At 39.1% G+C, this 14,427-nt stretch overlaps 1 protein-coding gene across 5 annotated transcripts in view; it reads left to right on the top strand.

Annotated features, from left to right (window-relative positions):
* Window positions 1–1,018, top strand: part of MYB (MYB proto-oncogene, transcription factor) — a 43,005-nt gene extending 41,987 nt beyond the window's left edge. For all 5 annotated transcript variants that reach the window (XM_039323564.1, XM_039323549.1, XM_039323556.1 and 2 more), the window contains one exon: window positions 24–1,018. In XM_039323564.1, the coding sequence (XP_039179498.1) occupies window positions 24–140 (117 nt within the window). In that variant the 3' untranslated portion in view covers window positions 141–1,018. The remainder of the gene's footprint in view (window positions 1–23) is intronic.
* Window positions 1,019–14,427: the final 13,409 nt, after the last annotated feature.

The raw sequence follows: 14,427 nt of genomic DNA, 5'->3' as shown, positions 1-14,427 counted from the left end.
TGCTCTCTCCTTTTTGTCTTTAGCATTTTAGCAACACATGGGATTCAGCTTTCTGTGGGAAGACGGAGGATCAGCTGACTTTCTCCGACCCAGCACGCAAATACATGGGTGCATTCTCAACTCGAACTCTGGTCATGTAAAAGTCCGCCAACAAGCATTATGTTCTCTTTTCAAAACACTCTAACAGTTGATTTGGATTTACCATTCTTCTACATGGGAGAAAAACATTTTTGTATATTTGTTTGTTTGTTGTTATGGTACAGCATTTGGGAGCAGCACAAAGTGCATACATTCACAAAAGCATATATTAATCAGGTTGGAATTTGCCCAACTTTAAAAGGGGAAATGGACAGATCAAAGTTCTCTTACACTGATGATGCTTTACTCTATTAAGTTATCAGGTATTGAATATTATGCAGTTATTAATAATGCAGATTTTTAACAACACAGTGATTTTAAATGATTAAAAATGTTTGGGGAGATCAAGTGCACAGTATTAATTCAGTGAAGAGTTGCTACCTGAGTTCCAGTGCCAATGAAAATGTTGTCTAGGTTTTTGTTGTTGTTTTTTTCCTTTTTGAGAGCTGGCACTCAATCAGTAGCTTATGCTAAAATCATTGAACAAATGTCTTGGTCTGAAATACTGCAGGAAAAGCATTACTGCAAATGCTACTATGAAAGTTAAGGCAGGGCCATACCTTGTCTGTAAATGCTCACTTAACCTTTAATTATTTGAAGTACTGTTCTACTTAATGGAGATCTAGATAGCTTCTCCTTTTTTTATTAAGAAAAGCTTGCTTTTATTTTTTTTTTACTACTGTATGAAGCATAGTTTTATGAAAACAAATTATATTTTTATTCAGTAATTTAATTTTGTAAATGCCAAATGGACTTTGGGTTGGGTTGTTTTTTTGTTTTTTAATTTGTAATGTTCTTTGCCGTTGCAGACTTGCAGCAGGTAGATGGACTACTAAAGAACCATAAAGATTTATATAAAAAAAGAAAACCCTAGTTGGGGAGCAAGTAGCTATCTTGACTATGCACTAGCATTTCTGATTTTTGCAATATTGTTTTGATGCTCCCTCTTTTCTTGGACAAGCAATATTTTGAAACACTTCTTGAGAGCTTTTATGTGCCTACGTGCATGTATTTTCAAAGGTTTTGAAAACATAGAATGCAGATCTTTAGTATTTTGGGAAAACACAATCTTGCTTATGTCTTCAATTACCGTCTTGCGTTCAAAGATTCCATGCTTGGACTCTGCACAGTTCAAAAAGAAAATTATGGCCTTGGGACTGCCATAATCTGAATTTTTCTCAGTGTGAAGAGAAAGTGGCTTCTTTTTTTATGTCAGACATCGCTGCCTTAATAGAATTAGGGGCAGCCTTGTCTGCACTTTTTATAATACACTGTACTGCCTTGTAGATAAATAAAGTGTGGCATTTTGTAAAAAAAATAGCTGTTTGTTTATTACCTTAAGATAAGCTGGCATTTTAGCAAACTCCTCAAGAATGTCCTTTGACTTATATCCATTTGTTCTGTTAGTTTTGCAAAATACTAGAATGTGCAAGCTTCGCCTTGTTTAAGTCTGAGCTGTTTCTGCCATTTCAAAACCAAAATAACCAAATTCTTGTTTCATACAGTACGAACGAGTCTGTGTAGAGAATCATTTTATTTTCTCATGGGACAATATGGCAAGGTTTTAATAGTTCTATCTACAGTCATTTGAGATGGTGAAACTGCAACTCAAATGTGTATTTTTCTGAACCTGTACGACTCCTCTGTCTGCCTTGGAAAAGGTGGGGTGCCTGTAAAGAGCAGCCAGAAATAGAGAGAAGGTACTCGTGGATCCCAGAGTACCCTAACCTGCTTTAATTATAGTACATCTCTAATGTATGTTGTGACTGGGTCACATGGTTTGCTTAGCCTTGGTTATGTCATAATTGGAAGGTTCATGCAATTAAACAGACATAAATTGTGGCATTAGGCCCACACCAAACAAATGCTTCCTGATTAAGGCAGTGAAGGAAACCAACCTCCAGAGGGGATGGTGGTGGGGCAACAGTTTGGGAATTGTTTAGGCAAAAATGTTACATGACAAAAATATTTAAGGGCTTTCCCCTAATTTTTTTTCATAGCTATCAAAGTAGAGCTGTCAAAGCTTGGCCTGTAATTTTAAAAGCAACTCAAGGGCCCTTGAAATTTCTGGTATCTATATACAAAAAAAGTGTCTTATTCCAGAATTTCTAGTTAACTAGTGGCTTGTACCATGGGACAGATCACGAAGATACAGGATTTGAGTTTTGATACATAATATTCCTACATTTGTAAAGAGATCTGTTTTGTCCAAAGTATTCAACACAATAAAAGCCAAGTAAGCCTGGACTGTTTTTAACCTCAAAATGGCTTCTAAAAGGTGCTTTGATACAACTCTGATCTTAATTACAATTGAGGTGTGTTGCAGCTTCAGAAGAATTTGTCAAAATCTCTGAAAAAGCAATGGTAATTCAGCCTTTGCAGAATATATTACAAATTACATGGCATAACCAATTCCCAACCTATCCATGAGAATATTGCAAGAAGATTATTAGGGAAAACCCATTTTATCATATAGCAATGTACTGTGCATCTTTTATATCCTAAATTACTAATTATTTACAATATAATTTGCTTCACATTTTTTTATGTAATTCTCTATAAACATCAGATAGGCATTACACCGAGTTTTCAATGAATTTTATTAAGAATTATATTAAACAGATAAAAATATACAAAACTCTAAAACAAAAATATATTAAAAAAGAAATATTAAAAATTAACTCCCCAAAAAAGAGAAATAAAAATAAACCTTCCCCCTTCATCCCCAGCAGTATATTCAACATTACCTTATTACTATCTCTTTAAAATAAAACTAAATACATCTTCATTTCATAGGCAAGAAAAACCAAATGTACAGGTATAGTATAGGGCAGTGTTTCCCAAACTTGACCATTTTAAGGCATGTGGACTTCAACTCCCAGAATTCCACAGCCAGCATTGCTGGCTGTGGAATTCTGGGAATTGAAGTCCACATGCCTTAAAATGGTCAAGTTTGGGAAACACTGGTATAGGGGATACCTTGTTCTATAGTAGTAACTGAGACAATCACTTAAATATGAGTCAGTGTGCTGCAGCTGCCAAAAAAGCCAACTCAGTTCTGGGCTGCATTAACAGAGGGATAGAATCAAGATCATGTGAAGTATCAATACCACTTTACAATGCCTTGGTAAGGCCACATTTGGAATACTGCATCCAGTTTTGGTCACCACGATGTAAACAAGATGCTGAGACTGTAGAGTACAGAGAAGAGCAACAAAGATGATTAGGGGACTGGAGGCTAAAACATAAAAAACAGTTGGTGGAATTGGGTATGTCTAGTTCACAGGTCGGCAACCTGCGGCTCCGGAGCCGCATGCGGCTCTTTGAGCCTTCCCCTCTGGCTCCCAGCCTCCTCTGCCTTTGCAGAGAGAGATAGAGACAGAGAGAGGCAATTGCGCTTCCCTGCTTCTCTCTCTCTCTCTCTCTCTCTGTGTGTGTGTGTGTGTTTGTGTTTTTTTGTGTGTGTATGTGTAAAAGAGAGTGTACTCACAGTGTTCTCCGAGGAGCTGAAAAGCTTTCTGGGGGAAGCTCCTCCCTTTGCTGTCTCTGCAGGAAGCAGGAAGCAGGAAGGGCAGGAGAGAGCTAGCTAGCCCAGCTAGGCTGACTCAGGAATTCTGGGAGTTGAAGTCCATGAGTCATGAAAGAGATGAGGTTGCTTACCCCTGATCTTGTTGGACAATAGCTTGAAGCTTGCCAGGTGAGCAGCAGATAGGAGGGAGGGGAGAAAGAGAGAGAGAGAAAGAGAGAGGGAGGGAGGGAGAGAGAGAGAGAGAGAGAGAGAGAGAGAGAGTGGGGGAAGAGGAGTGGCAGACCAAGGGCAGATAGAGAGGGAGGGAGGGAGAGAGACGAGAGAGAGAGAGATCCTTTTGACATCTAAAATGAAGATAACACTGCATATATCCTTTTTTTAACCTGTGTGTGTATGTAATTTTATTCTCTTAAAGCATTCTCTTGGTGATCATTGTTTTAATAGTATGGATATTCCCAAGAGTCATATTTTTACTTTTTTTTTAGTGTGTGTGTGTGTGTGTGTGTGTGTGTGTGTGTGTACACACACACATACATACATACACACACACATGCGCGCGCACACACACACACACACCTATAATAAAGGTAAAAAAGGATATATGCAGTGTTATCTTCATTTTAGATATCAAAAGGGTTTTGCGGCTCCCGGTGTTTTGTTTTTGGTGGGAAATGGGTCCAAGTGGCTCTTTGAGTGTTTTGGGTTGCCTACCCCTGGTCTAGTTTAATGAAGAGAAGGACGATGGGGGACATGATAGCAGTGTTCCAATATCTCAGGGGCTGCCACAAAGAAGAGGGAGTCAAGCTATTCTCCAAAACGCCTGAGGGCAGGACAAGAAGCAATGGATGGAAACTAATCAAGGAGAGAAGCAACCTAGAACTAAGGAGAAACTTCCTGACAGAACAATTAACCAATGGAACAACCTGCCTCCAGAAGCTGTGAATGCTCCAACACTGGAAGTTTTTAAGAAGAGACTGGACAGCCACTTATCCAAAATGGTGTAGGGTTTCCTGCCTGAGCAGGGGGTTGGACTCAATGACCTCCAAGGTCCCTTCCAACTTTTTAATTTATTATTATTATTATTATTATTATTATTATTATTATTATTATTATTACTACTACTACTACTACTATTATTATTATATCCATTTTCTATAAACTCATCTCTAGATCTTCAACTCTCCCTATTAATCAGCAAAGGTGCAGTCAAAATTAACAAAATACCTAACTACATAAGTAATTCCAATTAATATACCATGACAATACCAAATAGTTGAAATTGTTCTGTTATATTACAATACATGCCCCGCCTCTTAGTATATCAAAATATCTCATTCAAGTGCATAAAAGGTTGAATTGATGTCCCCTGTAGTCATCTCTATCAATAGTGCAAACTGATGTTCTTTACCCATTCAGTTATTGAAATCCCATAGTTGAAATTTTGAACTGATAGGTTCAACAGAGTTGTGTTCAAGAATTCTTACTCATTTGCTGATGATACACAAAAAAATTCAATAGCATGTTGCAAAATTTCCCTACTCTTTTCCGCCACTATTAACTGGCATTTATTTCTTCCATAGCTACCCATATAGATTATAGATTACGATAACGAGACTGATCTGTAAATTTAGATACCAATTTAACTACAACCTGATTGTGGTGTCCCTATTAATTCTTGAGTTTTGAAGCAAATTAGAATGGATCCTATTGGATGACTCTAATCATACACAGCTGGACAGATCTTGAGAAGAGGAGAGTAAAGAGCTTTATTCCTTATCCTGTGCCATATAACTAGAGAAGTAGAAAAACAGGGTGAAGGGAGGGTTAAGCACTGCAATAAATTATGCCTTTCTCCTGCTACCTGTTAAGAAGTTTGGTAAAGATTCGGGTTCTCAGACTAGAACTACTCAGATGAGTTGTGAGTATAATAAAATAGCCCAGCTGTAGTGTAGTAAAATAGCCCAGCTGTGTCTCTTCTAAGTCTCCCTCCTTAAATTACAACTCTTTAACATGTTGGTTTGCTTTTCACTTCCTTTTTAAATAGAAGATGTTGGTTCTAAGATAGCCACTTAGCTTGGCCATCAGTGTTAGACTTCCCCAATGATCACATTCTTTTAATGTGATAAATTTATATACTCCTGTCCTCTGCCTGTCCCTTTTTTCATATACACACACCAGAGAATTGCATGGCATTTTTCACTATTAACAACTCTTAGAAGCAATAGAAGAAATTAACAATAGCAAACTAGTTGTAAAAACAAATAGTCATAGTTGCTGGAAGGAAAAAAAATACAAAAGCATGTTATGTATGCCACAATGAGCTCTGGAAGGGAATGGGGGGGTATAAATCTCAATAAGCACACTAAACAAAAGCATAACAGATTGTAGACATGTCTATCAACATTATCCAGACTACATCCTTCATATGTGTTGTACCATAGTGTCTGTTATTCATAGCCATCATGATTTTTGTTGTGTTAATATAGTTGAAAGTCCACTATGTATTGGGCAAAGGTGGTACTTATTTCATTGTTCAGTTACTACACTTAGCTTTGCTTTTTAAATTTGCTTCAATATACAATATATTCTAAAGACAGTACTGGAAATATTAATAAATATTAATGTTGAGCTCTGAGGACCCATGGAAGCCCCCATAACAAAGGAAGAACTGAGCATATTAATCACACTCCTGGAATGAAGAGCTAATCAATCCATGACACAGAAGGGTTTCCCTCTATATCCATGTCTGTCATTTACCCTATACCTCCTGCATGTTTCATCAGAAGGAATTCAACAATTCCAAGTAGAGATTTAATCTAGACTAATTCAAAAGTTTAACTGGAACCCCATTTACTCAAAAACAGGTTTACATTCCTGGAACATGCTTCTAAGAAAGTAATGCAGTTGTAACAAGCCAGTGGTTCCAATAGAAAATGTGACTCTGTTTTAACATGCGGATTCTTAGAGATGAAACAAATCAGTGTGGTCATCTTTAAACAGAAGAGTTGCTATGCAAAGCAGTTTCAAGAATCACACAAACCTTTGTTGAAATCAAGCACCTTTCAAGCTTCTGCACAGCATTGCTCACCCTCCATAGATCTGAGGACAGAATTTGCCAGAAGGAAGGAAGGGAAGGAAAGGAAAGGAAAGGAAAGGAAAGGAAAGGAAAGGAAAGGAAAGGAAAGGAAAGGAAAGGAAAGGAAAGGAAAGGAGATGGAGATGGAGTAGTAAATAGGAAAGCTGAAATGTAAAATCTTGGGAGATGACCTTATATCATCCATATTTCACAAGCTTTTAATTTCTTTGCATGAGGTATTATGAGAAATGTGAGAAGATCAGGATATAAGATAGCTGAATCTTATAAGATTTAACTGTAGTTGAAGACTACATAATTGTTTCTTTTTTGGTTTTTTAAACATGGGGAGGTAGGACCCAGCTTCTGATCAGGTCACCAACCCCTGATTTAGCAACAGTAGGGAACAATTTCATGCTGCTTTCAAGCATGCACAAAAAAACTCAAGTCACTTGGATATTTCTGCACACTATGTGATAAAAGAGCTACACTGCAAAGCTTTTATGTGTCAAACATACAGAGCAAGTTGGTGAAATTGAGCCATCGAGAAGCCCCTAGTATCTGCAAGTATCAACATATTGGATATACCAGTCCCCTTCCCCAAGTAGACTTTATTTCTAGGAATGCTTCTGAGTCTCAGGTATCCCTAGAGGCCTTCTTAAGAAATAAAAAAAAAAATATTACAGACTGCAGTCTGGTGTTGGTTGAGAAGCATGGCCATATGACACACTTCCCCTAAAAGCCAGTGCTCAATTGAGAGGATACATCCTAGGACAGTGATGGCAAATCTTTGAGAGACCGCCCAACTGCACTCCAAAACCCACTTATGTATCGTCGGGTGCCGGGTGGGCATGAACCATTGGGTGGGTGTGGCCAGTTGAGTGGGCATGGCTGCAGTGGTAACGGCAGACTGGGTGGGACTAAAAAGTTCAATCAATCAATCAATCAATTCCAACTTTTTTCCCTGCAAGAAGTTGAAATTGACTGATTGATTGAACCTTTTTTTTTTTTTTTGCACACAGCAGCGGAGGCCTAAAGCGAAAAGATTTTATAAAACCCAGCTGAAGGCCTAGGACTGGGGCGACGACGCGCATGCCTACAGAGAGGGCTCTGCGTGCCACCTGTGGCACGCGTGCCATAGGTTTGCCACCACGGTCCTAGGATCTACCAGAGAAAAGTGGATCCCCAAAATGCAGCCTTGGTTCAAACAAGAGAAACAGTCCCAGATTGGGACACCAAGAATACAAGGCAAGACAATAGATGCACACCACATCTTTGAATGCATGTTTATTACAGAAAAAGCACAATTGTAAAAGTATATATAAACATATATATAAACATATATAAAAGAGGTACATGTTGTTGCTTTTAGAACAGAGTGAGTCACCATGATAGCATCACTGTAAGGTTTTGAGGATTTATGCCCACAGAGAAAAGCTGCACACATGGGGTGTGATGTCACCACTTTCCATCTATATTGCTGAACATGAATCTTAATTAGACATGCTTCTACAGTGCTCTCAGTAAAAAATGTGACTGTGTTCCCAGCATTACATCAGTAGTATTTAATCTCAGAATGTTGTAGTTGCCCTGAAGAACTGACACCCAATATAAGCTGTTAAAATACTAGCCCAATCATGTAATATGTCTGTGGCTGGGAAATCATATGGCTGTATTTTCAGAATAATGTAAAGAAAGTAACAGAATTGAAATGGAAATGGGCTGGTCACATAGCAGGTGATGGCAGGTGGAGCACGGCAGTCATAGAATGGATCCCACTTGTTAAAAAGCATCCAGACTTAAAACAAAATGGATTGAAGACATCAGCAAGTATGGCGGGCCCAACTGGCAACAGAAAGCTCAGGACTGTATAGGTTGGAAACATGTTGAAAAGGCCTTCATCCTGCAGTGGATAAACAATGGCTGAGATGATGATGATGATGACGACGACAAAAAACAATAAAGCAACAACAAGTTTATTTCCCCCCCAGGATTTACTTAAATATAGTTAGGGTAAGTCTGCTGAAATAAAACAATTTATAAAGATTTATTTATTTATTTATTTTATGAGACTTATATACCGCTTTAAGTGCAAGCACTCTCTAAGCGGTGTACACCAGTAAGCAATGTATATATATATATTTACATTGCCCCCAACAATCTGGGTCCTCATTTTACCTACCTTAAAAAAGATTTAAAAGATCTTTTAAAACCCATGAGGGAAGGAACTTTTGTGGGTGGAAAGGTTCCATTCCAGAGGCGGCTACCCACGAGAAGACCTGTTGTCCTGTCCATGTCACCCCAACTTCAGGCAGAGCAGGACTCTTAACGTATCTTCCAGAAATGTAGTAATTGGATGGGTAAATTCAGTTCTGGCGAGACGGTGCCTAATATAATCCATTGTTTATTCTACATCTGCCAAATAAGTGCCTCCCCAAGAGACTTTTTATTTAGATTATCCCAGCTTTATTATTTTTATAAATAACTCAAGGCAGTGAACATACCTAAAACTTCTTCCTGGATCTAAAGCTAAGCTGCAAATATTCACATCACCTAGGCCAGATCTGCACGTAAGTAAATCACTGAGTAATACCAACCAGTGATGCTGCTGAAACACAGAATGAATTAAGTTTATGTCAAAACTGGCATGGTTGCAATTCTTGTTTGTATCATTTCTTTTGAAATATATATTGTGATTTTATTAATGTATTTATTGCATTGCAGACTGCACAGAGTCAGTTTGGAGCTAGTGGTGTCTAAATAAAATAATTAATGTAACATAAACATGTTTTAAAAGTTAATTTTTATTATATGAGTCTTCCCTAAACTATATACTGTTAACAAAGTATTCTGGGCCCTATGAAACCATTCTCTTCTTTATTAATCTTAAAATACTAGGAAGTTTACCTCCTATGATGCGCTTTCAAAACTGGGTGAAAAAGATGCTTAATGAGCTCCTAATGTTTTCACAATGTATACCAGAAATTTAAATGTGTTATCACTTTAAAAATTTGCAACAGAAATCTTCTATCAAAATTTTCCATTCCGATACTTAATTTAATGAGCAGATTCTCTTGCCCTTCCTCACCTGGAAGTACATTTTCTATACAACCATCATTAAGTCTAAACTATATCTGAGTTGAGTCTGAACCGTTCCATAAATGACCAAACAAAATCTGTGCTTTCCATGACAAATCTCAGCTATAATGACAACCTGGATTGGGCAGAGACAAGGAACTGGGAAACTTCATCAGATTATGTAACCAGCCTTACATCTGCAAATGGTAACAAAAACCTCTACTACTATATCCCTTTAGCAAGAGAACCAAATGACTCTGTTCCATTAGTGCAGTGGTTCTCAACCTGTGGGTCGGGACCCCATTTGGGGTCGAATGACCATTTCACGGGGGTTGCCAAACAACACAGTCCGCCATTTTTTCCCCTTTTCCTTAGCTGTGCTACTCCCTTTTATTCTATTGGCTTTTGAAAGCCAATAGAATAGACTCTCTTGAATAGAGTCTAATTCTATTGGCTTTCAAAAGCCAATAGGAATTGTCCAGGCTGTTTCTGCCTGCTGAGCCCGCCAAAAGTCCCATTCTGCAAACGGTGCTGCAAGTTGTCTTCAGCGAAGGCAAGCTGTCTGGAAGTTTCCACCCCTCCCTGCTCAGCAACTACTAAAAATGTAAGTAAAAGAGGGTCGGGGTGGGAGGTGGGAGGCCGGCGGGCACAGGGAGGGTTGCTGGTGTGCATGGGGCCCGGCAGGTGCCTTACCTCCCTTGGACTGGGCCAGCGGGTGGCCCAGCTGGTGGTTGGCCTGCTCCGTCTCTGCCGCTTGCCAGCTACGCCTTGGCCAGCGCAGGGAAAGTCCTTGATTACAACCGGTTGGGTAGTCCTCAACTTATGACTGGTTGGGTAGTCCTCGACTTACGACCGGTTGGGGGTCGCCAGGAGCTCTTCCCCTTCCACAAAGGATACCTAGACAGTAGTCTACTTACTACCTTATTTGAGGATAAGGAGATCCTGAATGAAATTTAGTCTTACAGTCCAGTCTATTGCTGGTGGTCTTTCTAAGTCAGAAGCTTTAACTTGCAGGGGTGTCAAACTGCCAGCCCGCGGGCCACTTTCATCATACTGAAGCGACACCCACCCCATTGCCGGCAATGCAAAAACAGTTGTGATTCGTTGCAACACGTCACGTGATGTGGCGAGTTTGACACCCATGCTTTAGAGTAAACTGCCCACACCAGAGCGTATTTATAGGTGAGAATTGGTTTGCTTAACGAAGAGTTCAAGGTTGAACAGCAGAACTAGATGCCCACAATGAAATGTGTTCATTTGTGAAAGATAGAAGGTAATTCAAGCAATATTTGCATAATCACATTAACTTAGAGAACCTTCTTTAAAGTTGTCCTAACAATACCTCCCATTGTTGAAAGATACAGCTGTCTCTGCTGATCCAACACAGAGGGGAATTGTGCTGTCACAGAGCAAACATCTTCACAACCATTCGTAAGAATCCAAATGCAAAACTTCTGACTACTTTGGCAGCAAATGGAAGCTTTGCTCTTTAGGAACACCTGGGCTGAAAAAGCTCTGTCAACATACTATTTCTTCCTTTGATTACTCTTATCTAATTGCCATCAAATTTAAGACCACAGCATGTGAGAAAAGGAACACACACATCAGGCTAAAATGCTTATTAAAATGTTGCAATGAATAAGAATGAGCTGTAATCATTTACCTTGGGGTATATTTACTTTTGGCTCTGCAAAAATACAGGTAGCATGCCATAATTCTACACAAATATTCCACACATCAAATCTCCTGGTAACATAATTGCCATCTTTAATAACTACGTTAAGTTATATGCATCTTCATCTTTTTTATCAAAGCTTATCCACTTTGAAAGTGGCAATTGATCTATTACTTGGCAGGTAATAGCTGAGAAAAGGAAATACCTGTCTACTGTAACATTGAGCATGCTAATTGAGGCAAATGTACCCAAAGACTTATTATGCTTTTGAAGACGGGGGCAATGTACAGTAGTCAACTAACTTCTGTGGAATTTAATTTGGCAGACATAATCAAACTTGCATCCAAACAGTTCTGATAATTTTTAAAAAAAATATCGGTAGAATTTCTGCTTAGTCACGAAAGATGTTTAAGGATCAGTGCTCAAATTAATCTGATTTCAGTGCTTTGGCTACCTGTCTATCAAATCTTGTTCTTTGTACTATTGAAGGTGGAAAAGGGAACCAAAGATCTTTTCCTATACACTGAATTAATAGTATATTGAATGTGTGTATTATATTTATTTATTTAGGAGACTTATATACCGCTTTAAGTGCAAGCACTCTCTAAGCGGTGTACACCAGTAAGCAATGTATATATATATATATATTCATTGCCCCCAACAATCTGGGTCCTCATTTTACCTACCCCGGAAGGATGGAAGGCTGAGTCAACCATGAGCCGGTGAGATTTGAACTGCTGACCTGCTGAACACAGTCAGCTAAAGTGGCCTGCAGTACTGCACTCTAACTGCTGCAGGGAGAAAGCAGAACTATTTAACTCGTGTTTTGCATCTGTCTTTACACAAAGGGAAAAAACTGACCAACCTATTAAAAATAGTGCCATAAAAAACAAAACAGAAACACAAGTTAAGATAGGCAAGAAAATGGTTAGGGAGCACCTGTCCAGCCTAGATGAGTTCAAATCGCCAGGACCAGATGGATTACACCCCAGAGTTCTCAAGGAACTGGCAGATGTAATATCGGAGCCACTGAACTATATTTTTCAAAGATCCTGGAACACAGGGGAACTACCAGAGGACTGGAAAAGAGCTGATGTAGTTCCCATCTCAAAAAAGGAAAAAAAATGGATCCAGGAAATTACAGACCTATCAGCCTGACCTCAATACCTGGGAAGATCCTGGAAAAGATAATCAAACAACGAATCAACAAACACCGAGAGGCAAACAAAGTCATTACTAAAAGCCAACATGGGTTTGTCAAAAATAGATCATGCCAGACAAATCTTATTGCATTCTTTGACCAAGTGACAAAATTAGTGGATCAGAGGAATGCTGTGGACATAATTTACTTGAACTTCAGTAAGGCATTTGATAAAGTAGATCACAACCTACTACTTGACAAGATAGAAAAATGTGGGGTAGACAGAACCACCACCAGATGGATCCGTAGCTGGCTGACCGGCCGTACTCAGCAAGTGGTCCTCAATGGAACTGCCTCTATATGGAGGGAAGTGTGTAGTGGGGTGCCCCAGGGCTCTGTTCTGGGCCCAGTACTCTTCAACATCTTCATCAATGACTTGGATGAAGGGATAGATGGGGAACTAATCAAATTTGCAGACGACACCAAGCTGGCAGGAATAGCCAACACTCCAGAAGACAGGCTTCAGATACAGAAGGATCTGGACAGACTTGAACACTGGGCACTAACTAACAAAATGAAATTCAATGGTGAAAAAAGCAAGGTTCTACATTTAGGCAAGAAAAACCAAATGCACAAGTACAGCATAGGTGGAACCATGCTCAATAATAGTAACTGTGAGAGGGACCTCGGAGTCCTAGTAGACAATCACTTAAATATGAGCCAGCAGTGTGCTGCAGCTGCCAAAAAGGCCAACACAGTGCTAGGTTGCATTAACAGAGGGATAGAATCAAGATCACGTGAAGTATTAATACCACTCTTTAATGCCTTGGTAAGGCCACACTTGGAATACTGCATCCAGTTTTGGTCACCACGAAGTAAAAAAGATGTTGAGACTCTAGAAAGAGTACAGAGAAGAGCAACAAACATGATTAGGGGACTGGAGGCTAAAACATATAAGGAACGGTTGCTAGAATTGGGTATGTCTAGTTTAACGCAGAGAAGGACAAGGGGGGACATGATAGCAATATTCCAATATCTCAGGGGCTGCCATAAAGAAGAGGGAATTAAGCTATTTTCCAAAGCACCTGAAGGCAGGACAAGAAGCAACGGGTGGAAACTAATCAAGGAGAGAAGCAACTAGAACTAAGGAGAAACTTCCTGACAGTGAGAACAATTAATCAGTGGAACAGCTTGCCTCCAGAAGCAGTAAATGCTCAAACACTGGAAGTTTTTAAGAAGAGACTGGACAGCCATTTGTCCGAAATGGTGTAGGGTTTCCTGCCCGAGCAGGGGATTGGACTAGATGACCTCCAAGGTCCCTTCCAACTTTACTATTATTATTATTATTATTATTACTTGCACCTCAGCCCAGATTTAAATCAGATGACTTTTTAAGCAAATAGAACTGGAAGTCAATCAAATTGATCAACATCCAATCACATTAGAGTAAGGCTGCATTCATTGAGTCTCTAAGAGAATATCTTGAAGAATTTAGGATTGAGTGGGGTCTTGTTGCTGCCTTATAGAGAGAGGAATCTAGAGGTGGAGGACCACCGTTCCTATAATAGATACGAAAATCTTCATTGCCCTTATTCTTGCCATTTCTGTTTGGTTAATAATGGCAAAAACAGATATTTGGACAGTAGTTCAAAGGGAGCATGAATCGATTCACTAGACATTAGAGAGCTGATCAATTTAATTTTTTTCTCATGGGGAGGTATTGGAGGAAAGGTCTGAATAATCCATCCACTTCCAACCAACAAGAGAAAAAATCCTTGCTTGAGAAAAAAAAA

The sequence above is a fragment of the Crotalus tigris genome, unplaced genomic scaffold (genome assembly GCF_016545835.1).
Source record: "Crotalus tigris isolate CLP2741 ecotype Arizona unplaced genomic scaffold, ASM1654583v1 scf7180000017611.44802233496:7321179, whole genome shotgun sequence".
NCBI lineage: Eukaryota > Metazoa > Chordata > Lepidosauria > Squamata > Viperidae > Crotalus > Crotalus tigris.
This window is presented reverse-complemented; position numbering and strand designations above follow the sequence as displayed.